At 45.2% G+C, this 23,983-nt stretch overlaps 1 protein-coding gene across 1 annotated transcript in view; it reads left to right on the top strand.

Annotated features, from left to right (window-relative positions):
- Positions 1–23,983, top strand: part of ccdc169 (coiled-coil domain containing 169) — a 140,445-nt gene that overhangs the window by 86,612 nt on the left and 29,850 nt on the right. The window contains exons 5-6 of the mRNA XM_070892348.1: positions 119–217; positions 5,513–5,566. Coding sequence (XP_070748449.1) covers positions 119–217; positions 5,513–5,566 — 153 coding nt within the window. The remainder of the gene's footprint in view (positions 1–118; positions 218–5,512; positions 5,567–23,983) is intronic.

The raw sequence follows: 23,983 nt of genomic DNA, 5'->3' as shown, positions 1-23,983 counted from the left end.
TAAAGCACAATTTAAATATTTAGAACTTCACACTAAAGTTGTCAAATATTACCAAATTCTTTTTTGGTCAGAGGCAGCAGATCACAGAATCTCCCAAAATAATGCTGAACTTTTGCAGGGGGCACTAAAACAACTGATAAAGCAACTGGAGAAAGAAAAGAAAAGCCTTCAAAACCAGCTGAAAAATTATGAGTGGAGAATAGACCAAGAAGCAAAGGTTTGTCTCCCATCTTCTGTCTTCTGTTTAGCAGTGTGGAAGTCTCTTCATTAAAAGTGTATCCATTTCCCCCAAGTGAAAATAGTGATACATTTACTGATTTAGCATTCTCAGTGGTGAATTGCACTATGGTATTGCCATTCTCCGTTTAACTCGCACTCCTTTTGAGCACGGCTCTCAGTGGGATGTGTGGGATCCGTGAATTTATCCTAACACATCTTGTACCCACCTGAGCCCTAAAGAATTAACCAATTTTTAACAGCAGGTTTGCAATAGGTGATAGGAGTATAGACCCAGTCACACTAAGTTTTGTAGGAATTAGTATTTTTCCCAAATTTGAATTGTGCAAAGTTTACATGTTTTCTTGGGCTGTGGTAAATTACAGATTATATGGTACTAGCAAATGCATATATTGACGATTGTGTGTAATTATACAGGTTTGGGTAAACACTACACGGCCAGTCATTTTTGGTAGGAGATTTAGGTTGAGCGGGGAGTGAGTATTGTATGTCCCCAGCAGGTTGTAGTGATGCTAGATATACATATAAACTATGTTTAAAAATTTTACATTATTGGGTCAAAGAGGAGGGGTTTGCATTAACTGCTGTTAGAAATATTTCAGGCCTCTAATAGGTACAAGATAAATTAGGGTAAATTCAGTGTTCAGTTACAGAACTTAATTGCTATTATCTATTGTGGTCTTGGACTTTTTCCAGAAATCAAATTCATTGTTTTCAGTACATACTAGCTTTGAGATGTTCTTGGGCAGAAGAGCTTGGGCCTTGCTGAGGATTACGTCCCATTAAAAGTTTGAGAAAATGCATAAATGTTTAATGGTTTTTCCTTTGGTTTTCTTCAAGTGGGCCCAACCCACCAAATGATTCCTGATTGAGATTGCCGCTTTAATTCAGCGCAAATAGTCCGACTACTATCAAAGTAATACATTATTAGCACAACTCAATGGCAATTAATCATGTGACTGCTTTATCAAGATCCTGTGTAATAATCCAACTGTTACAACCACACAAAAAAAGATCCTGAGCAGAGAAATTTGAAGATGTTAAAGGGGAGTCTGAGGAATAAACCTGAAGATTTCTGGAGACTCATTATTTTGGGTCTCCTGACTGACAGCCATTACAGTAGCAAGGATTGGTAGCCTTCCTAGACTTGGATGCTGACCTCAATGCTTCATTGCAATTAAGAAGCTTGGTCCTGGGTTCTTTTGGTAGCTCAACCAGTTTATGCAATGAGTAGTTAAGCCAAACAGGCCAATTCGGTCTGTTTGAGAGTTGCTGATTGCCAACTCTCTGACACCTCCTCCTACCTCCCTCTGGCCCATGACCCCACCACTGAACATCAAGCCATCATTTCCCAGACCGTCACTGACCTCATGTCCTCTGGAGATCTTCCCTCCACAGCCACCAACCTCATAGTTCCCCAACCCCGCACAGCCTGCTTCTACCTCCTCCCCAAGATCCACAAACAGGACTGCCCCGGTAGACCCATCATTCAGCCTGTTCTTGCCCCACAGAACTTATTTCTTCCTATCTCAACTCTATTTTTTCTCCCCTTGTCCACTCTCTTTCCACCTACATTCGCGACTCCTCCGACGCCCTCCGTCATTTTAACAGTTTCCAGTTTCCCAGCCCCAACCATCTCCTTTTCACCATGGACGTCCAATCCCTCTACACTTCCATCCCCCACCAGGATGGTCTAAGGGCGCTCCACTTCTTCCTCAAGCAGAGGCCCAACCAGTCCCCATCCACCACCATCCTCCTCCGCGTGGCTGAACTTGTTCTCACATTGAACAACTTCTCCTTTAACTCCACTCACTTTCTCTAAATTAAAGGTTTTGCTATGGAAACCCGCATGGATCCCAGTTATGCCTGCCTTTTTGTGGGATATGTGGAACATTCTTTGTTCCAGCCCTACTCAAGTCCCCTCCCTTCACCTCTTTTTCCGGTACTTTGATGATTGTATCGGTGCCGTTTCCTGCTCTTGCCCTGAACTTGAAAATTTCATTCACTTTGCATCCAATTTCCACCCTTCCCTCACCTTCACATGGTCCATCTCCGACTCTTCCCTTCCTCGACATCTCTGACTCTGGGGATATACTTTCAACCTGTATCCACTATAAGCCCACTGACTCCCACAGCTACCTGGACTACACTTCCTCCCATCCCACATCCTGTAAGGACTCCATTCCATTCTCCCAGTTTCTCCGTCTCCGTCGCATCTGCTCTGACGATGCCCCCTTTCATACTGGTGCCTCTCACATGTCTTCCTTTTTCCTTAACTGAGGATTCCCCTCCGCCCTGGTTAACATGGCCCTCGACCGTGTTCGTTCTATTTCCCTCACCCCTTCCCCCTCCCTCTCAGAACCATGACAGTGTTTCCCTTGTCCTCACTTTTCACCCCACCAGCCTCCACGTTCATCCTCCGCCAATTCCGCCACCTCCAGCGTGATCCCACCAATCACATCTTCCCCTCCCCTCCCAGCATTCCGAAGGGACCGCTCCCTCCACTACACCTTGGTCCATTCTGCAGTCACCCCCAGCACCCTCTCCCCTTCCCACGGCACCTTCCCGTGCAAGCGCAGGAGATGCAACACCTGCCCTTTTACCTCCTCCCTTCCCACTATCCAGGGCCCCAAATACTCCTTCCAGGTGCAACAGCAATTTACTTGTATTTCGTTCAATTTAATATACTGTAGTCGCTGCTCACAATGTGGCCTCCTCTACATTGGGGAGACCAAGCGTAGATTGGGTGACCGCTTTGCTGAACATCTCCTTTCAGTCCGTAAGTGTGACCGTGAGCTTCTGTAGCCTGTCACTTTAATTCTCCACTCCAATCCTACTCTGATATCTCTGTCCTCGGACTCCTCCACTGTTCCAATGAAGCTCAACGCAAGCTCGCAGAACAGCACCTCACCTTTCGTTTAAGCACTTTACAGCCTTCTGGACTCAACATCGAGTTCAACAATTTCAGAGCATAACCTCTGGCCATCTTTGGCTCCCTTTCCTTCTCCCCCATCTTATGCTTTTTTCTTCTTTCTTTTTTATTTTCTTTGTCTATAATGGCAGCTGGTCATTACTACACCATTCACATCCTATCCAGATTAACCTTTTTCTAACCTCTATCATTACCATTTCAATTCGGCCCATCATCCCTTTTGTCTCTCTAATCTCTCCTGCCTTCCACAGACCTTCCCTTTTGTTCATTCTTCCCCTCCCCCTTTCAGTGCTTAAGAATGTGCTCTTTGCGAACATTTGGCAGTTCTGACGAAGGGTCATCGTTAACTCTGTTTTTCTCTCCACAGATGCTGCCTGACCTACTGAGATTTCCAGCATTCTCTGTTTTTATTTCAGACCAAGATGGTCCCAGGTTTTAACCCTGGTGTGCGCTGAATTGGCTGGTCTCAGCCAAGGCAGATGTGGAAGTACTACATCACCCCAGCAACCCTCGGGTGAAGGGGAGGGGAACACAGTTCGGCTGCTATCTATTAGAAGTGCTTGGATATCAAATATGAACAGGATTAGCTTGGTTTTGGTGTGTCCCCCCTCCCCTCCATGCCACAATTACGTAGTTCGACACTGAATACCAGCTACTTGGGCAGTGTACTGAAGCCCAGTATGAAGTCAGTACTTTTAGAGGAGATGGGAAAATACTAATTAATGAAACAGTTATGCTGGGTTCATCTAGGCTGGTCTTTTTGAACCAGGAGACCTGAAATAGCTTGGGCTAAAATTTCGGCGACTTTGCGACCGGATTTGCGTCGCGATTTGACCCTCCACGGCGAAAACCCGTTCGGCAGTATCTTTGGGGTACCTTTTTGCGACGGCACTTCCACGTACCGCCGGGGAGAGGAGCGCCGTCATGCAACATCAAAAATAGCGTTTGCGATCGATTTTTGGCTCTCTCGGGACCCATATTTTGCACCCAGAATACAAACAGGTTAAAACCCTGCCAGCAGTGGTAAGTATGAAGACCTGCAAAAAAGGTAAGTTAACGTTTTTATTTATTTTTTTAATTGTTTTTCAGCGATTTAGTAGGTAAGGGCTTTGTGAATGTTTTTTTTTTGCAAATTTTTCCCCCTCTCATAGCGATATCGGCCCCAAACTAAAGTTGCCGAAATTTGCGGTTTACGCCGCGATTCCTAGTACAACGCCGATTTTTGCTGAATTAAAGGCCGAAAAGAGGGCCTAAAAATTGTAGTGCAGCAAAAACAGTAATTTTGGCGGAAAACTACCGTTTTCGCTGAAAACCAAAATTCTAGCCCATAGTCTCCAGCAGAATTTTTAAGGTAGAATTGGCAGTATCTCTCAGTGAAGAGATTTTAAAGGATCTTTTGCTCAATCTTAATGGGAGCAAGTACTTTACATTGAAAACTATTTTTGCAACTTTGTGATGTTCCTTTTTAAGAATGATGTCTAAAAAGATAGCTGTTTCTTTCAGTATATTCTCCAATTCTTCAAAACTGTACACAAGCTTAATTGTTATATGTTCCTTATTTGAATCATTTGAATTCTTGCCGATAAGATGGGTCAGCAAAGTAGCAACCCCCCAATCTAAACGTATAGGAAATCAATCCAGCTGAGCAATTGATTGTTTTAAACAAATGTGTTCATTAACAAGTGTCTGTTAATTGGCATGGACTGCATTAGGTATAAAAATGATCAAATGTATACAAGAGTTTAAACAACAAGTAGCTTATTTCTAGGGGATCATTTCTTTAAAGCTGCAAAATACTGGTAACTAACACAAACTATTTCATGTCTAATAGTTACTATTGAGCTAAAACAGTGTTGTCCAACATGTTCACTACAAGCCACATGTGGCCAATTGGGAAGCCAGAAGTAGCTAATTGCATTTCTGATTAGTAAAGAAAAAAATGAGTAATAGACACCATCGCTGAATATGCGATCTCAATATTGATATTAGTACACCGTATGCTTGTGTACTTTAACCTTTTTGTGCATTTGTTGGTTAAACGGTAACCAGAGTGTGCAAGTATTTTTTTTATCATTTTTAGTGCTTACTGAATGAGGGTAGATGTTTGCTAAGTAAGTATACATATGTGAAGTATATTTATTTACCTGTATTGTGTGAATGTAAGGAAACTAATTTTTCCATTAAAATTAGTGCATGTGGCTGAAACGGTGTCGGCATGTCCACACCTGTGTCTAGTCAGCAATTTCTATTCGACAGCACTGAGCTAAAGTAACATCAATTCTCGTTATAGAATTAAATCAGTTAGCTAATTATCATTTTGTGTTCAACAACTTTTTCTTCCAGGCTTATCATAAAAGCAATGATGAACGTCGCACGTACCTGACAGAAATTGCACAAGTAAGTTCATTACCTTTGTTGAACAAATTGGACCATGGAGTACTTAACAAGAAATTCCAATATGTTCCTTGGCATTAGTTTTAATGATTTTGTAAACTAATTTACAACCTTGTTAAAACTATTAGGACTCAAAATTGTTGTAAAGAATTCTGATCTGTATTAACATCCAATTGTCTTTTTCTGTTCATTGCATTGATTAAAAATAAAAAACTTATTAATGATGAAATCATTGCAGTACTGCCTGGAAGGAATTATGAGCTCAACAGTATGATGGAGCTGCACTGATGATTAAAGTTCCTTGGGTTTATGACTATCTCCTGATAACTTTGGCTCCTTAACAATAACTCATTTAAAGTCAACTCTCCACGTTTAAGCAAAAAAAGTCAAATCGTAACTGAACAATGTTATTTTAATCATAATTTTTGCAACTATTTCCTTTTTTAAAGAAATTGTGATGCTAAGGCCCTTTTCATTTCATACTTTGTAATCTAGAGTATTGTAATGCAAGTTGAAAAATACTATAGTCTGAAGGTCAAATAATTTTGGATTTAAAACATTCTAACTTACCATACATATTAAAAGTCACATTAAAAAAATAATTATGCTATCAATGTAATTACAGGTTGAGTGTGTACTGTTGTTACATAAGAAACATAAGAACATAAGAAATAGGAGCAGGGGTAGGCCATACGGCCCCTCGAGCCTGCTCCGCCATTCAATATGATCATGGTTGATCCGATCATGGACTCAGCTCCATTTCCCTGCCTGCTCTCCATAACCCCTTATTCCCTTATCATTTAAGAAACTGTCTATTTCTGTCTTAAATTTATTCAATGTCCCAGCCTCCACAACTCTCTGAGGCAGCAAATTCAACAGATCCACAACCCTCTGAGAGAAGAAATTTCTCCTCATCTCAGTTTCAAATGGGCGGCCCCTTATTCTAAGATTATGCCCTCTAGTTCTAGTCTCCCCTATCAGTGGAAACATCCTCTCTACATCCATCTTGTCAAGCCTCCTCATAATCTTATACGTTTCGATAAGATCACCTCTCATTCTTCTGAACTCCAATGAGTAGAGGCCCAACCTATTCAACCTTTCCCCATAAGTCAACCCCCTCATCTCTGGAATCAACCTTGTAAACCTTTTCTGAACTGCCTCCAAAGCAAGTATATCCTTTCGTAAATATGGAAACCAAAACTGCACGCAGTATTCCAGGTGTGGCCTCACCAATACCCTGTACAACTGTAGCACGACTTCCCTGCTTTTATACTCCATCCCCTTGCAATAAAGGCCAAGATTCCATTGGCCTTCCTGATCACTTGCCATAACTGCATACTAACCTTTTGTGTTTCATGCACAAGTACCCCCAGATCCCACTGTACTGCAGGACTTTGCAATCTTTCTCCATTTAAATAATAACTTGCTCTTTGATTTTTTCTGCCAAAGTGCATGACCTCTCACTTTCCAACATTATGCTCCATCTGCCAAATTTTTGCCCACTCACTTAGCCTGTCTATGTCCTTTTGCAGATTGTTTGTGTTCTCCTCACACATTGCTTTTCCTCCCATCTTTGTATCGTCGGCAAACTTGGCTACGTTACACACAGTCCCTTCCTCCAAGTCGTTAATATAGATCGTAAATAGTTGGGGTCCCAGCATTGATCCCTGCGGCACCCCACTGGTTATTGATTGCCAACCCGATGTTATGTTATGTTAATGTTTTTATACTCTCATCAGGTACTGTACACTTTGATCTGTTCCTACCAATCTTGAAATGTGTTTGTGGTAATCTCCAAAGTCAGTTAAACATCTCTTGACGATTAACCAATGTCTATTAGCTGGCATCACAAAGAATTTTAGCAACTCTTGCTTTGATCTCTTCCCTCTGAAAACTACAGATGTTGAAGTATATTCAGTTTCTGGCTACACTGGCCTGACTACTCTCTTCTTAGAAACCATTTTCTGCAGACTATTGAGTGATATTTAAAGGGGCACTCACCTGCAAGTAGTCAAATCTTTAGTATCTATTTGGAAAGTTGAAGGAGCTTTTATGCAAATGATTTTTTGCTACAATTGTGATTTTGTTTTGATTTTTGGGATTTCAACCATTGTGTTAGCACAGAGAGTTACTTGCTTTACTGAAAGATCAGTGATAATGGCCACTCCTTACTGGCTACTAGAAGAAAGGGAACATGCGCAGCAGCAGCATTAAGTGGAGCTGCTTTGTGGAGCGGTTCATGGCCGTGCAGGGTGTCCTGAAAGGAGTAGGTCTGCTTGTAGTTAGCCTTACCCTGTACATCGGATGGTTCTGAGCAACCTACCCCTGGAAGCAAACACACAGCATCCAGAGAACTAAGCAGCCAACCTTGTGGCCAGTGCACGTCCCTCCTTGTGTGGATGTATTGTAGTGCAGCATGCATGTAGTTTCTGATGGCAATGCTGTTTTGGAGCACACCTTTCAATATTTTTGTGTTGCAATGCAAGCAAGCTATTTGCCCCATAAAAAGTGTGTACTTTAGCTTCTCTGCAATAAAAGAGTGTGCAGAAGAAAGGAAAGGTTGTCTCTATGCTTTCCATGCTCCTGCCTGGGGCTGTTGCAGCTCACAATTGTTTGGCCCATGCAAACTATGCCCCAATAGTAAAATAATGTATTCAAGGATGGGTGCCCATCTTCAGATACCACAAAATTCCTCCTCATTTGTCCCCAACTAATATGGATCTGGGAGACTAAATGTACTCTCTCTGCAGCGTCCCTCCAAAGTTTTAACAAATACAGAAGGTTGGCCACCTCTCTGTTATTCTGTCTTATTTTAGCATACCTCCTGCAGCAGAACCTTCAAGATTGTTTTTGTTGCATTCTTTTTTGTTTACATTATTCTTACCAGAAAAGTGTTTGTTCAGCAGACCAAACGGTAATTCCCTTTTAATGGCAAATGACAGTCCCTTAAGAGCTTCTCCCCCCTCCCCCCTCCCCCCCCCACCCTCTCGCCCCAGTCAATCCCTCTGCTGGTCAGGTTTCCTGCACTCATTTTTCTTGCACAGAAAATCCATTAGGAGGAGCAGTTGGCTTCACAAAATTCAACAGAGCCAACTCTCCCCACTGCCTTCACCAGCTCGTCTGCTCAACATGCGGCTGGAGCACCACTCATAAAATCATAGGGTGTTTAGGGATGAGGAAAGCCATTATTCAACCCATCTTAGCTCATCCTTACAGAATGATACTCCCATTGTGCCATCCAATTGTTTCTTAAGTGATTCCGGGATTCTCACTGCCACTACTCTATCCAGAACTCCATTCCATGTTTTGATCACCTTTTGAGTGAAGAAGAACTTCCTAAAACCTGTCCGAAATTAGCCTATTTGCCTTTTACTAGTTTGAATCCAAGTTCTGAATTTTCAAATTTAATTTTAAGTATGTGCAGCACTTCACACTAGTCCACTTTACATTTCATCTACCACTGGCCTGAATACTTATATATTTTGTCCAACTCATTTTGTAATTTCTCTGCGCTGCTTCCTCTGAATCTAGTGTTCGTAGTTTGAAATAGTCTATAAATTTGACCAATTTACATTACTTTCTGAATCCAACTCATTGATGTAAGTCAAAAATGACATGAAGATCTCTGGGGCATGCTTTTAGCTCTTCCCCTACCCTCTAACAGGTATCTGTTTTTAACCCTTGAGACAATTTCTTTCCCATACCCAAGATTTACCCTGAATCCCTACAAATTTAATCATAACTAATAACCTTTTGAGTGAAACTTTGGCAAATGCCTTTTTGAACATCACATCGTATGGATTTCCACATTTCACTTGAGGGACATAATTTCTTCAAAAAAGTCAAGGTAGTTGATGATGCAGGATCTTTGCAAAATTTCCAACCTGCAAAATTGAGGCTTTAATCTATTATCAGAATTACGTTTTCTAACTCTTTTTTTCTAAAGGACTATACAATTGACAGTGTTAAAGGAGGCCATTCAGCTGATGCTAGCTCTTTAAGTGAAGCTAGATATTCAAATTCTGTTTCCGTGCCCTTTTTCTATGTCCTTTTATATTTCTTTTCAACTACTTTTCTAGTTTTGTCTTCAATGACTCAATAGCCACTTGTGGTAAAACATCCCATGTTCTAATGGCCATATGTGCAGAAAAAAAGTCTTCCAACTCCCCCTTTCATTCTTTTCATGATAATTCTTGTTATAGAGTCACCAAACAGTAGATCCTCTCAAAACCAACCAAAATTATAATTTTCTTTCATGCTTTTATTATATTGTTTCTATTTTTTTTTCTTCCTCACTTTTATCACTGCGAACGTTTCTTTCCCTCTGCTACATTGTTGGAGCAACAAGATGCATAACTCATCATTTCCTCCTCTGTCCCATTGTTTGAATTTCCATGCAGCTTCACTTCTCTGCAACATTCCATCAGTCTTCCCCTCTCTGGCTAGGTCTTTGATCATCTTCCAGTTGCCTCGCCAACCCTAGGGTTGAAATTGTGGAGTGTGTAAATCAAAATGCATTAATTAAAAAATATAATTCTCAAGAGAGAACTCCAGTTAAAAGACTGAGGCCTGGCGATTCCGCTCGATGATGTTGGGTTTTCCGGTGCAATTCCCCTGATATCGGCATAATCGGCGCAAAACATCATGGAATTTTAAGCACAAATTGCGTTCAACTCGAGTTTCCGCAATCTTTTGCGCTAGTTTTAAAAACATTGCGCTAGAAGCAGGCCTCATCACAAAACTGGCCATACCCTCAGGGTGAATTAATCACCATGGCGAATTTCCACCTATTGCATGCCTTCGAGGAGGCTCTAAAATATAAATTAAAACCTTTGGGTGCAAGGTACATTTTGAAAGATTTCGACTTTTTTTTTACTATGGAACTGCATACTGTACTCCAATTTAACCAGAAAACAGTTTTGTATATTTTTTTAAAATAATTTTTAGTCATTTAAAAATCGGGTTACTCACAGGTGGGGGATCCACCACAGACCCAATATACGTACGGACCGGAGTCAAGCAAGGCTGTGTCATCGCACCATCGCTTTTCTCGATCTTCCTTGCTGCAATGCTCCATCTCACCCTCAATAAGTTCCCTGCTGGAGTGGAGCTAATCTACAGAACAAACAGGAAATTGTTCAACCTCCGTCGCCTTCAGTCCCATCCTCTGTCATTGAATTACAGTATGCAGACGATGCTTGCGTTTGCGCAAACTCGGAGGCCAAACTCCAAACCATCGTCAACAGTATGGGCCTTGCATTAAACATCCGTAAGACAACGGTCTTCTACCAACCTGCCCTCGCTACACAGTGTTGCCACCCGATTATCAAGATCCATGACGAGGCCTTGGACAACATGGACCATTTTCCATACCTCGGAAGCCTACTGTCAACAAGGGCAGGCATCGATGACAATGTCCAACACCGCCTTCAGTGTGCTAGTGCAACCTTTGGTCACCTGAGGAAGAGAATGTTTGAAGACCAGGATCTCAAACCCGGCACCAAGCTCATGGTCTACAGAGCAGTAGTGATACCCGCCCTCCTTTATGCTTCAGCAGGTCGGGGCCTTCAAAGGAGAGCGTGCGGCCCGACCCAGCATTCAGTGCGGCAGCCCCGACCTGCAAGGACCATCAGCTCCAAGGTACAGCGCGTGCTGTAGAGCGACGGCTGTGAAGAGGACGACTGGATTGAACATCGCCAAAATCCAGGTCGCTGATTGGAACATGGGCAGGTACAGCAGGAGTGGCGAGAGATCATGGAATGACGTGATCGGGGCTCAGGCATGGCGTGAGTTTGGGGCCCAGAAGAGGCGAGGGCCCAGGGACAGCACGGGCCAGCCCACACTGTAATATGTGTGCACACTAGGTCCATGCAACAGAGCTGGTCTACAGTCATCTTGGTTAATCCTTGCCACTGGACCAAAACCTAGCTCTGTCAAGCCCGTGTGGTGGCTGGTGTGCAACGGCCACCACACGTTAAAAAAAAATTCACGGACAGGCATCTTCCACCCTTCAACATGTAGTTCAGGATCTGGAATATTAGGTCCTTCATTGAAACACCTGTGAACTCATCCCTTTTTGGCGTGGAAGCAAGTCATCCTTGATACAAGGGACCGCCTATGATGATGGATGCTTCAGAGGCATGGCCTATGTACAGCAGTCACCTCAAAGCACTGAAGAAGTACCACCAATGCTGCCTCCGCAAGATCCTGCAAATCCATTGGCAGGATAGGCACACCAACGTCAGTGTTCTCGCTCAGGCCAACATCCCCAGCATTGATCACGCTCGCTCAGCTCTGATGGATGGGTCATATCGTCCACATGCCCGATACTAGACTCCCAAAACAAGCGCTCTACTCAGAGCTCCGACATGGCAAGCGAGCCCCAGGTGAGCAGCAGAAACGCTTCAAGGACACCCTCAAAGCCTCCTTGAAAAAGTGCAACATCCCCACCGATAGCTGGGAATCCCTGACCCAAGACCGCTCAAAGTGGAGGAAAAGCATCCAGGAAGGCGCCGAACACCTCGAGCCTCTTTGCTGGGAGCACGCAAAAGCCAAGCGCAAACAGCGGAAGGAGCACACGACAACCCAAGCACCCCACCCACCCGTCCCTTCAACCACCGTCTACCCCACCTGTGACAGAGACTGTAGGTCCCGCATTAAACTCATCAGTCACCTGAAAACTCATATTAATGTGGAAGCAAGTCATCCTCAACTTCGAGGGACTGCCTAAGAAGAAGATGGACTGACACTGAAACTTTACTCAGTTACCACTCTTAAATATATCAAGGAACATTTTTTAAAGCAAAATTGCCCAATTAGGCTGGTGTATGGCAGATTTTACATTCAGCAACATGGAACTGAGTTTGAATGGAAACTCGGGGGGAAAAAACTACTTTTCAAAAATGTTGTAATTTTGGGTGCAATTTGCACCGGAATCGGCAATTGCTCCCAAAGTGAATACGCCACCTCTGTGCATTTAATGTTTTTTTTCCTTGCTGTTCTGTGCTTCTGACTCACTCAATTCCACTGAGAAAAAGAAAGACTTGTGCCTCTTACACCCTCCAGACGTGCTTCACAGCCAATTAAATACTTTTCAAGTTTAGTCACGGTTGTAATGCAGGAAATGCAGCAGTCAAATTGCATACAGCAAGATCCAACAGCAATGTGCTAACGATGATAATCTGTTTTTTGTAGTGTTGGTTGTGAGATAAATATTGGCCAGGACACCAGGGAGAAGTCCTCTGCACTTATTCGAAATAGAGCCAAGCGATCTTTTGCACCCACCTAACTCACCCAAAAGACGCCACCTCCTACAGTGCAGCACTCCTTCCGTACTGCACTGGACTGTCACCTAGATTTTGTGCTCAGGTCCCACAAACTACTGACTGAAAGGTGAGTGCTAACCCTGAGCCATGGCTGATGCCATTACAGTTGGTTTAAATTATCCCATCCCTTGCATTCTCCATCCCAATCCACATATATGTAATGCCATCATAGGGCAATTTTACAGAGTAGTTGTCCAAGTGTATTCTGCAACATTTTCATGGATATTTCCCAGTAGGACATTGGTTATTTATATATGCAGTTTATGGGGCTGAAATTCACCCCCGCCGGAAACGTGACGCACTTACCGTGTTTCAGCTGTTTTCACCATCGTGGTGGATGCGGTGGCTTCTTGCGCGAAATTCAGCTCTTTGTCTTTTTTTCCAGCGGGGCGGAAGTTGGTCTTCATGGAGCAGAAATGGGGGACGGGCGGAGTGTCTCCCGCTGTCAGTCATCACACTGGCGCATCACCACGTCTCTCCCCTTCACTTAAAGGGGTGAGCTGGTGCGAGCTCTACGATTCTTTTAGTTAGGTCCACTGGGCCACCAGGGAGGGTTTCGCAGCCTGGTACCCAAGAGGGCGCGCCAAGCTGCCTGTTGGCAGCCTGGCTGAACCCGGGGGCATAATTGTCGGGCCAACCTGGCAGTCGTTCGACAATAAAAGAATAAGATGGTGGTTGTGGCAGTGCGCCCTCCCCTTTAATGGTGGCCGCACCGCCATTTCTCACACAGTGCAAACACAGTGCACTGACAGAAAAAAACTGTCGGGGACACCGAGTGGTGGCTGCATGATTTTTCAAGGTAAATTTTGCTTCGGGGCAGGAGATCGATGCTGCACGCTTTGATGACGCACTTAAGGAGGATTCGACAGCAGCGGAGCGGAAGTGTGGACCACCGGAAAAACCACCGCCGCATGGCCGCCACTTTCCAACGGTAATAGGCCTTATCGGGAGGCTGAATTTCAGCCCCTATACGTATGTTCCTTTTCAGATGTTTTGGAGACTTCTATTTGCTCTAGTGGTTGTAGTGCACAGCTAGATATGGGCATCCTTTAGTAAAGACAACAATGACCATTGATTCTTTTACCCTTTGAAATTTTGTGTTACCCATACATTTCTCTATGATCACAGTTAATATGGAACTCCTGTATGGTAGGCATACATCAGTGCTTCAACTGTACATGTTAATTCACAATAGCGGTTAACCTAAAGGAAACTAAGAGAGCAACAAGAGGCAGGAGGAAGACAGGCAAAGCTTATTTTCTGGTTTCCCACAGCTGCAATCACAGAAGGTTGTCATTTTAACGAATTTAATCATTAACATTCTTGTATAAATGCATAAATCCGGCACTGAAATATGATCTGGGTATGTTAAAAAATATTATATAGAAAAGACATCAAAAAATTTAAATAAGGAAAATTCTGTTGTAGATAAATGAGTAACATCATTGGACTGAACTGGTAGCAAATCTCTATAAAATTATCAGCGCTCACAATATAAATAGTTTTTTTAATGCAAAAAACATTTTTAAAAAGTACTGATTGACGCATTCATTATCTTTAAACAGATAAAAAATGTGTGATGTCAAAGATCTGTGGAGCATGTAGTTTTAATTATTATGCTAGTGCATATGAAAGGCACTAATTAAGTTCAGTCCCATTGCTATTTAATTGTAGAAATTACAAGGAGATTAACTTCCTTTTAACTTCTTCCTGCCCAAAGGAGACAGACAAAGCAGAAAGTTCTTTTTGAAAATAATGGGAATTTCTATAAAGTTCTTGGTACAAGATGGTTAACATAATATAGTCTGGCAACCCTTTGAATTTGCTACAACTGAGAACAGACATGGAGATTGAACCAGAGGCAATGGAACAGAATACAAATGAATCTAGAGATTATCAATGGCAATTTCCTCCCCTGAAATATCATCTTATTCCTGTTCAAGAGGATGAATTAAGTAATTGCTCACCTTAAAGTCATCAATTTTAGCAGATTGGAACCAAGTATGAAATTCTGCATTCCATTTAGATCTCTTTGAGAATCAATCAACTGATCACAGCTACAAATGACTTTGCATATTCAGTTTCAGTATACCATTCCTGTTTATTTTACAAGGAGGTAGATTTTGTTGAAAATAACAATATTTTAGGAACAGGAAAGCAGAGCAAGGTAACATGACTTGGTACCTGTTATGTCTTTAGATGCTCTGATAATGACTCCATGAGGCAATGTATTGCACGTGAACTGTAGTGACCTTAGTCCATTTAATATAACTCCAGAGTGATTATCACACATGGTGGTCTGCCTTTTATACTAGGCCTGACACACCTGTACAGGTAACCTACAAGTCTCCCACTGCAGTGTCCTCTGGTGGCACGCATTAGTGACCATACAGCTGGTGTACAAGTTTCCCATAGTAGTGCTCTCTGGTGGCACATCATATGTAATAGTACAAGCCGTAAACATGTCTAGATACATGACATCACTTTCCCACAATTCCTGAGTGCAAATCGCCTTCATACATTGACTGTGCTCTGGGCTTAGCTCTATCCTTGGAGGGTCGTTTCCATCTTGGGTGAGTAGGTGGTGTTTCGTTGGCAGTAGAGGTGCTGGTGGTTTCTGTTTGTGAGTCCATGACCACTCCATTCGCTCCCCCCCACATATAGATTATGCCAGTGGCTCATTACATTCATATACATTCAAGTCCAGAAAAAAAATTTGCATTTACATCATTACATTTGTGGTACAGTTGTGAGGCAAGTACCTTTGACTGATGAGATACATTCTTGATACATACTTGGAATCAGTACTGGTGTCAGCACCGGTGCATGAGGAGAAGCTAGTTCCAGAACTGCTGGATGGTGTCCAGGTAGTCTGGTGGCGGCGCGGTGCCCAGTGATGGCAGTGGGAACCCGGTTGACTCAAGTCGCCTGCTCTCGGGGCCTTTGCCGTTGCTCCTAGAGTTGGGCAGGTTCACAGATGCCTGTGACCTCCCTGTCCTTTTCTTACACTCCGGGTCGCTGCTGCCCCCTGAGGAGCAGTTGTCTAGCAGTGCGCAGGGAACTGCTGACTCGCTTGCTTGGGCGTTATTTGGTTTGTGATCCTGGCTGGTCCCGGTCCCATTTGGGAGAACTGTTGCTGGTGACCCTTCGATACCGGGTGTAGCCTTGGTGGCGATAGGGTCTGGGGGCTGCGCCTTAGCGCAGTTTACTCTTTCAGGCTCATGGTGGTTGGTGCCATCGGGTGCCTGAGAGGTGGAGCCGATCAGGGGCAGGATATCGGTTCCGGTGCCATTGCCCTCCAGAGATCGCTTGCTCTGCAGCTTGTCTACATTAGCTGCTTGTGACCACACTCCGTGGTGCATCACTCTGGTCCCAGGGACGCAGGCTACAGCATTGGGTAGCCCCCTGGACCTGTGTGCTCCTGATGGGTGTTTGCCCACTACATTATCTGGATACAGTTGAAATCCTTCATCGCACAATGTTTCATTACTCATTGTAGATAAATTGTAGCTCCGATCGCAATCGCACGGCTTTTCTTTGCTTATTACATGTATCAAACTCTGATCATCAATTACAAGCTTTACATTTAACTCACAGTTGCTATTACATTGATTGAGAATGTGGAACTGTCCCTTTAAGTGTGGTGGGTTGCTGGCCTCCTTTAAGAGAGCCTTGCTATCTTTACCCCAACCATCTTCTTCGCTTGGTACCACGTGTTGCTCCATTAGCGCTGCACCTCGTGGTCTGGCTGCCGCCATTTTTTTCTTCAGCGCTTCACCTCGTGGTTTGGGTACCATCTTTCTTCCATCCACAATGTTGACTGCTGTGATCCTCTTCTCCCCGGGTTCTGCCACCGAAGCTGGGAAGTCATCTTTGGATTCGATTTTCTTCCTCCGGAGTCCTGCCACTGGAGCCTGGAAGGTGCGTTTGGGTTGTCTCAGCTGGATCATCTCCACGCAGTCGTGCTGAGTGGTCTGTGCCTCGGGTGCTGTGCTGGTCTGCTCTCTGGTGCCGGATCCAACCTCAGGTGGGGGCTTGCTTTGCCTCTGAGCGTGGGGGATGTCGATTGCTGGAGGGATGAAATTTTCTCAGCTCCAGTGGATCTTCTCCATCCATCTTCTTCCGAGTCGCGTTGGTCCATCACCTGCAAAAATCTACAGTGGTAACTTGTGCACCACACCATCATGGAGTACCTTTACATCCGCACTACCAACTGTCATGTATTCAACTGTCATTGTAATCCATGTATCAACTGACCTAACTTGTACACTGTGAGAACACTGACCACTAGGTGGTGAACTTGTGGGAGACACTCCTAACCTGGACTGTCAGGTATAAAAGGGGAAGCTCCACCCACCTTCATCACTTCAGTGCTGGAAAATAAAGGTTACTGGTCACAGAGTGACCTTCTCTCTAGTATGGGCCTCGTGTGCATTTGTACTGTATGGTAAGGACATATTATTGGCGACGAGAAACTGGGATTTAAACTACACGAGCATGGCCACTAGCAGCACAGACGAGAGGTACTGTGTTGGTGATGATTGGGACGATTTTATTGAGACACTACAGCAAAGTTTCGTCATTAAAGAATGGCTGGGACAGGATTCGGCCGACAAACGCAGGGCTCATCTCCTGACGGTTTGTGGATCCAGGACGTACTCCCTGATGAAGGACCTTCTAGCGCCAGAGAAGCCGGCGGACAAGAATTTTGAAGAGCTCAGTAAGTTGATCGGGGAACACTTTAAACCGGCGAGCAGCATGCACATGGCAAGACACCGGTTTTACATGCATCGGCGGCAAGAAGGGCAAAGCATTCCAAACTTCATGGCAGACCTCCGGTGACTGGCAAGCCTATGTAAGTTCCCAGATGCATGCAGAGCGGAGATGCTGCGAGACTTTTTTATTGAGGGCATCGGGCACGCTGGGGTTTTCAGGAAACTGATTGAGACCAAAGACTTGATCCTGGAAACGGCGGCTTTGATGGCCCAGATATTTATCTCAGGGGAGGAAGAGACCAGAATGATGTTTGACAAAAATCTTGGTTTAAATGTAGCAAATGGACAGGGAGTCAACATTGTTAACGCGGCACACAGTTCTCCAGGCAGACAGGGGCAATCGGACATGCCCGAGCATGTAGTCGAACCCAAAGGGGGAATTCAACAGAGGCAATGGCTAGCTGAACGACGATTCATGCCATCGCAAGGGACAATGCGGCCAGTAATGGGGCCATCAACACCTGTCAATGGTGCGCTTAAGGACAGTTACAGGGACAGTCAGAGACGATCGAATGGTAATGGACCTTTTGTTTCCAACAACGGCTCATATTGGAGATGTGGAGGCAAACACACAGCCAGAGCTTGCAGGTATCAGCAATATACCTGCAGAAATTGCAACATCAGCCGTCACTTGGCACGTATGTGCAGAAAGCCTGCAGCCAGGTTGATGTACGAGGAGGACTGGCCCGATGTAAGCCCTATGAGGCAAATGGACACTGGGGGAAATCGCTGGAAGCTGAAGTTCAATGAGTTCATGTGGAGCACATATACAGTTCATATACCAGGACGCCACTGATAATGATGAAAGTGCTCCTCAATGGCATCCCAGTATCAATGGAGCTAGACACGGGGGCTAGCCAGTCCCTGATGAGTATCAAACAGTTCGACAAGTTGTGGGCGTCCAAGGCCAGGAGGTCAAAATTATTGCCGATTGACGCACAGCTATGGACATATACAAAGGAGATCATTCCGGTGCTAGGCAGCACCACGGTAGTCGTGACCCACAAAGATTCGGAGAACAGGCTGCCACTCTGTATTGTTCTGGGGGATGGTCCTGCACTGCTGGGGAGGAGTTGGCTTGCAGTCATGAATTGGAAATGGGGCGATGTCAATGCAATTTCTTCTGTGGAGCGAATATCATGCTCACAGGTCCTGGACAAATTTGACTCACTATTTCAACCCGGCATTGGCACTTTCATGGGGACCAAGGTAGTGATTCACATAAACCCGGACGCCAGGCCAGTACACCACAAGGCCAGAGCGGTGCCGTACGTGATGCGGGAAAAGATAGAAGGCGAATTGGACCGTCTGCTGAGGGAAGGCATCATCTCGCCAGTCGAATTCAGTGACTGGGTGAACCCGATTGTGCCGGTGCTCAAGGTGGATGGGTCGATCATGATATCTGGTGATTACAAGGCCACCATCAATTGGGTGTCACTCCAAGACCAGTACCCGCTACCGAGAGCGGAGGACCTCTTTGCGACGCTATCCGTTGGCAAACTTTTTTCAAAATTGGACCTGACCTCAGCTTACATGACCCAGGAGCTGGCGAGTGAGTCGAAGAAGCTGACCACCATCACGACACACAAGGGATTGTTTGAGTACAACAGATGTCCGTTCGGGATTCGCTCGGCCGCCGCGATTTTTCAATGAAATATGGAAAGCCTCCTCAAGTCGATTCCAAGGACGGTGGTTTTCCAAGACGACATCCTCATCACGGGATGCGATACTGAAGAACACCTCCACAACCTGGAGGAGGTGCTACGCAGACTGGACTGGGTGGGTCTGCGACTGAAAAAGGCGAAATGCGTCTTCCTAGCTCCAGAGGTAGAATTCCTGGGGATGAGGGTAGCAGCAGACTGGATCAGACCTACTGCGTCCAAAACGGAAGCGATCTAGAGAGCACCCAGACCCCGTAACACAATGGAGCTGCGTTCGTTCCTGGGGCTTCTGAACTATTTTGGTAACTTTCTTCCCAAATTGAGCACGCTGTTAGAGCCGCTACACGTGCTCCTACGCAAAGGTTGCGAATGGGTCTGTGGGGACAGCCAGGAAAGGGCTTTTGATAGAGCACGCAATTTGTTATGCTCCAACAATCTGTTAACGCTATATGACCCATGTAAGAAACTTGTTTTAACGTGCAATGCCTCATCCTATGGGATCGGGTGTGTGTTGCAGCATGTTAATTCCAAGGGTCAGTTACAGCCGGTAGCTTATGCCTCCAGAAGTCTGTCCCAGGCAGAAAGGTGCTACGGGATGGTAGAAAAGGAAGCGCTTGTATGTGTATATGCAGTAAAAAAAAATGCACCAGTACCTGTTTGGCAGGAAATTTGAGCTGGAGACAGATCACAAACCCCTAACGACCCTTTTGGCCGACAACAAGGCCATAAATGCAAATGCGTCAGCCCACATACAGAGGTGGGCACTCACATTAGCCGCCTATGACTATACAATTCGGCACAGACCGGACACTGAAAACTGCGGCAATGCACTCAGCAGGCTCCCACTAGCCACCACCGAGGGGGCAACCGAGCATGCTGCTGAGATGGTCATGGCTGTTGAAGCTTTCGAAAGCAAAGGCTCGCCCGTGACAGCCCGTCAGATCAAAGTCTGGACAAATAGAGACCCGCAACTGTCTTTAGTCAAGAAATGTGTCCTTAATGGGGACTGGGTAGCCACGTACGGGGCATGCCCTGAGGAATTCAAACCATTTCACAGGCTCTAGGATGAACTCTCGATTCAGGCCGATTGCCTACTATGGGGAAACCGAGTAGTCATGCCCCAGGTGGATAGGGAGACGTGCATCTGAGAACTCCACAATGAGCACCCGGGCATTGTCATGGTGAAGACAATTGCCAGGTCACACGTTTGGTGGCCAGAGATTGATGCAGACCTGGAACTTTGTGTTCGCAAGTGCAACACGTGTGCCCAGCTGGGCAATGCGCCCAGGGAAGCTTTCCTTAGCCCCTGGTTCTGGCCCGCCAAGCCATGGTCACGCATCCATGTGGACTACGCAGGTCCTTTCATGGGAAAAATTTTTTTGGTTGTAGTAGACGCCTACTCCAAATGGATCGAGTGTGACATTCTCAATTCAAGCACATCCTCTGCCACGGTAGAAAGTCTACGGGCAATGTTCGCCGCCCATGGTCTACCGGACGTCTTGGTCAGCGACAATGGCCTGTGCTTTACAAGCATTGAGTTTCAGGACTTCATGGCAGGAAATGGTATCAACCATGTCAGAACGGCACCGTTCAAGCCGGCCTCAAACGGCCAGGCAGAACGAGCAGTGCAGATAATCAAACAGGGGATGCTCAGAATCCAAGGGGGCTCCCTACAAAGCCGCTTATCACGCCTCCTGTTGGCCAATAGATCCCGACCACACTCGCTCACAGGGGTTCCACCCACAGAGCTGCTAATGAAAAGGACGCTCAAAACCAGGTTATCCCTCATACACCCCGCCATGAAAGAAATTGTTGAGAGCAGATGCCAGTCACAATGTGACTACAATGACGGGAATGCGAGGGCGCGATGTATTGATGTCAATGACCCTGTCTTTGTCCTCAACTACTCTGCAGGGCCCAAATGGCTCGCAGGCACTGTGATTGCCAAAGAGGGGAGTAGGATTCTGGTAGTTAAACTTACCAATGGACAAATCTGCCGCAAACACGTGGATCAAACAAAAAGGAGGTTCAGCAACCCCATAGAAGAAGCAGAGGAAGAACACGATGTAGAGTTCACTCCACCACAGGTGACCGAACACCGGAATCAATTGGAGGAGAGCCCAGTCACTCTGGGCAGTCCGGACAGGCCTGAGGCACCGCAAACAGCAGACACTCAGGCCAGCGCCCAACAAGCGGAGCCCCAACTCAGGCGCTCTACAAGGGAGCGTAAACCACCAGAGAGACTTAACCTGTGATCCCAATAAGACTTTGGCGGGGAGGTGATGCCATGTATTCAACTGTCATTGTTGTCCATGTATAAACTGGCCTAAGTTGTATACCATGAGAACACTGACCACTAGGTGGTGAACTTGTGGGAGAAATTCCTAACCTGGACTTTCAGGTATAAAAGAGGAAGCTCCACCCACCTTCATCACGTCAGTGCTGGCAAATAAAGGTTACTGGTCACAGAGTGACCTTCTCTCTAGTATAGGCCTCTTGTGCATTTGTACTGTATAGTAAGGACTGGGATAAGTTCATTGATGTAGGTGCGCAGCTTTGCCTGAACCGGAACCAACTTGGGTCATTCAGCTTGATTGTCCCATAGTCTCTCAAAGGCTTCTTGATTCATTACTGACTGGCTCGCCCCCGTGTCCACTTCCATGAAGACTGGAACGCCGTTTATCTTGACTTTCATCCTCAATGGGGAACATTCTGTGGTGCAGGTAAACATACCATACACCTCATTGTGGGGCTGAGCTGCCTTTCTGACCATCTCTTCATAATCCGCGTTGGATTCATGGCCATCTGCAGACTCTTCATCAACACAGTGAGTCATATTTCTTTTACCCATTCGATGGAGGTGGCCCTTTGGGCTGCAGCCTTTACACACATAGTCCTTAAAACGGCACTGGTGAACCCTGTGATTCCCTCCGCAACGCCAGCATGGTGCTACTCGATTAGCCCCCCTCGGCGGACTCTGAGTTAAGGGACTCGGGGGTCTGTTCTCTCTCCCCTGAAGAGATTCACGTTCTACAGTCCTGCTTCTAAAAGGTACCATTCTGTGTACAGTACTTGCCGGATTTGAGTCCTGAGGATGAGTCATCTGCCTAGAGCCGCAGGTCGAGGTCATGAATGCTTGGCTCATGGTGATGGCCTTCTGCAGTGTGACTGTGGTATCCACAGATAGTAGCCTGTGAAGAAGGCCCTCGTGGCCGATTCCGATGACAAAAATATCCCGCAGTGTTTTAGTGAGGTGTTAGCCGAAATCACATGGTGCCGCCAGCCTCCTGAGGTCTGCAGCATATTTCGCGATCTCCTGGCCTTCGGGCCGTGGGTGGGTATAAAACCGGTGTCTGGCTGTGAGGATGCTCTCTTTGGGCTTGAGTTGTCCTTGGATCAGCATTACAAGCTCCTCGTACGTCTTGGTCGTTGTCTTCGCTGGTGCCAGTAAGTCCCTGACGAGACCATAGACGGTGGGCCCACAACTGGTGAGCAGGATAGCTCTACGCTTATCAGCCAGTGTGGCTGGATCATTGCCTGCCAGGTCGTTTGCTGTGAAGAAATGGTCAAGCCTCTCCGCAAAGGTGTCCCAATCATCACCATCGGCGAATTGCTGCAACGTACCAAGGCTACCCATTTTCGTGTGAAAGTCCGTAATCTCGTCACCAATTGTCATGTCTTTAGATGCTCTGATAATGACTCCACAAGGCAATGTATTGCACTTGAACTGTAGTGACTTTAGTCCATTTAATATAACTCCAGAGTGATCATCACAAATGGTGGCCTGTCTTTTCTACTAGGCCTGGTACACCTGTACAGATAGCCTACAAATCTCCCACTGCAGTGCTCTCTTGTGGCACACCTTAGTGACCATACAGCTGGTGTACAAGTTTCCCATAGTAGTGCCCTCTGGTGGCACATCATATGTAATAGTACAAGCCGTAAACATGTCTGGATACTTGACAGTACCAAAGTAAATGCTGAGGAGACATAATTGTTTAATTCTGGAAAGGTTTCAGAACATTGCAATTCAAAAACGTATCTACTGTGAAAATTGTTTTTAATGTTTCTGACACTTTATGTATGATTTTGTAAGATCGAGATGATTAAATAATGTATAATGACAACATCATAATCAATCAACTGCAACCATCTTATCAACTGCAACTGCAGTATCAACTGTGGCTCAGTGGGTAGCATTCTAGCCTCTGAGTCCCACTTGAGTACAAAAAGAAATCTAGGCTGACACTCCAGTGCAATGCTGAGGGAGTGTTGCACTGTCAGAGGTGCCGTCTTTCGGATGAGACGTTAAACCAAGGTCCTGATTGCTCCCTAAAGTGTAGGTAAATGATCCCATGGCACTATTTCGATGAAGAGCAGGGGAGTTATCCCCAGTGTCCCCGCCAATATTTATATCTCAATCAACATAACAAAAAAAACAGATTATCTGGTCATTATCACATTGCTTTTTGTGGGAGCTTGCTTGTGCACAAAATGCCTGCCGCATTTCCTACATTACAATAGTGACTACTCTCCAAAAGTACTTCATTGGCTGTAAAGCGCTTTGAGATGTCTGGTGGCCATGAAAGGCGCTGTATAAATGCAAGTCTTTTTATCCTTTTTAACTAATAATTCAAACTCACGCCACACTACTTTTTA

This window comes from Pristiophorus japonicus, chromosome 10 (genome assembly GCF_044704955.1).
Source record: "Pristiophorus japonicus isolate sPriJap1 chromosome 10, sPriJap1.hap1, whole genome shotgun sequence".
NCBI lineage: Eukaryota > Metazoa > Chordata > Chondrichthyes > Pristiophoridae > Pristiophorus > Pristiophorus japonicus.
This window is presented reverse-complemented; position numbering and strand designations above follow the sequence as displayed.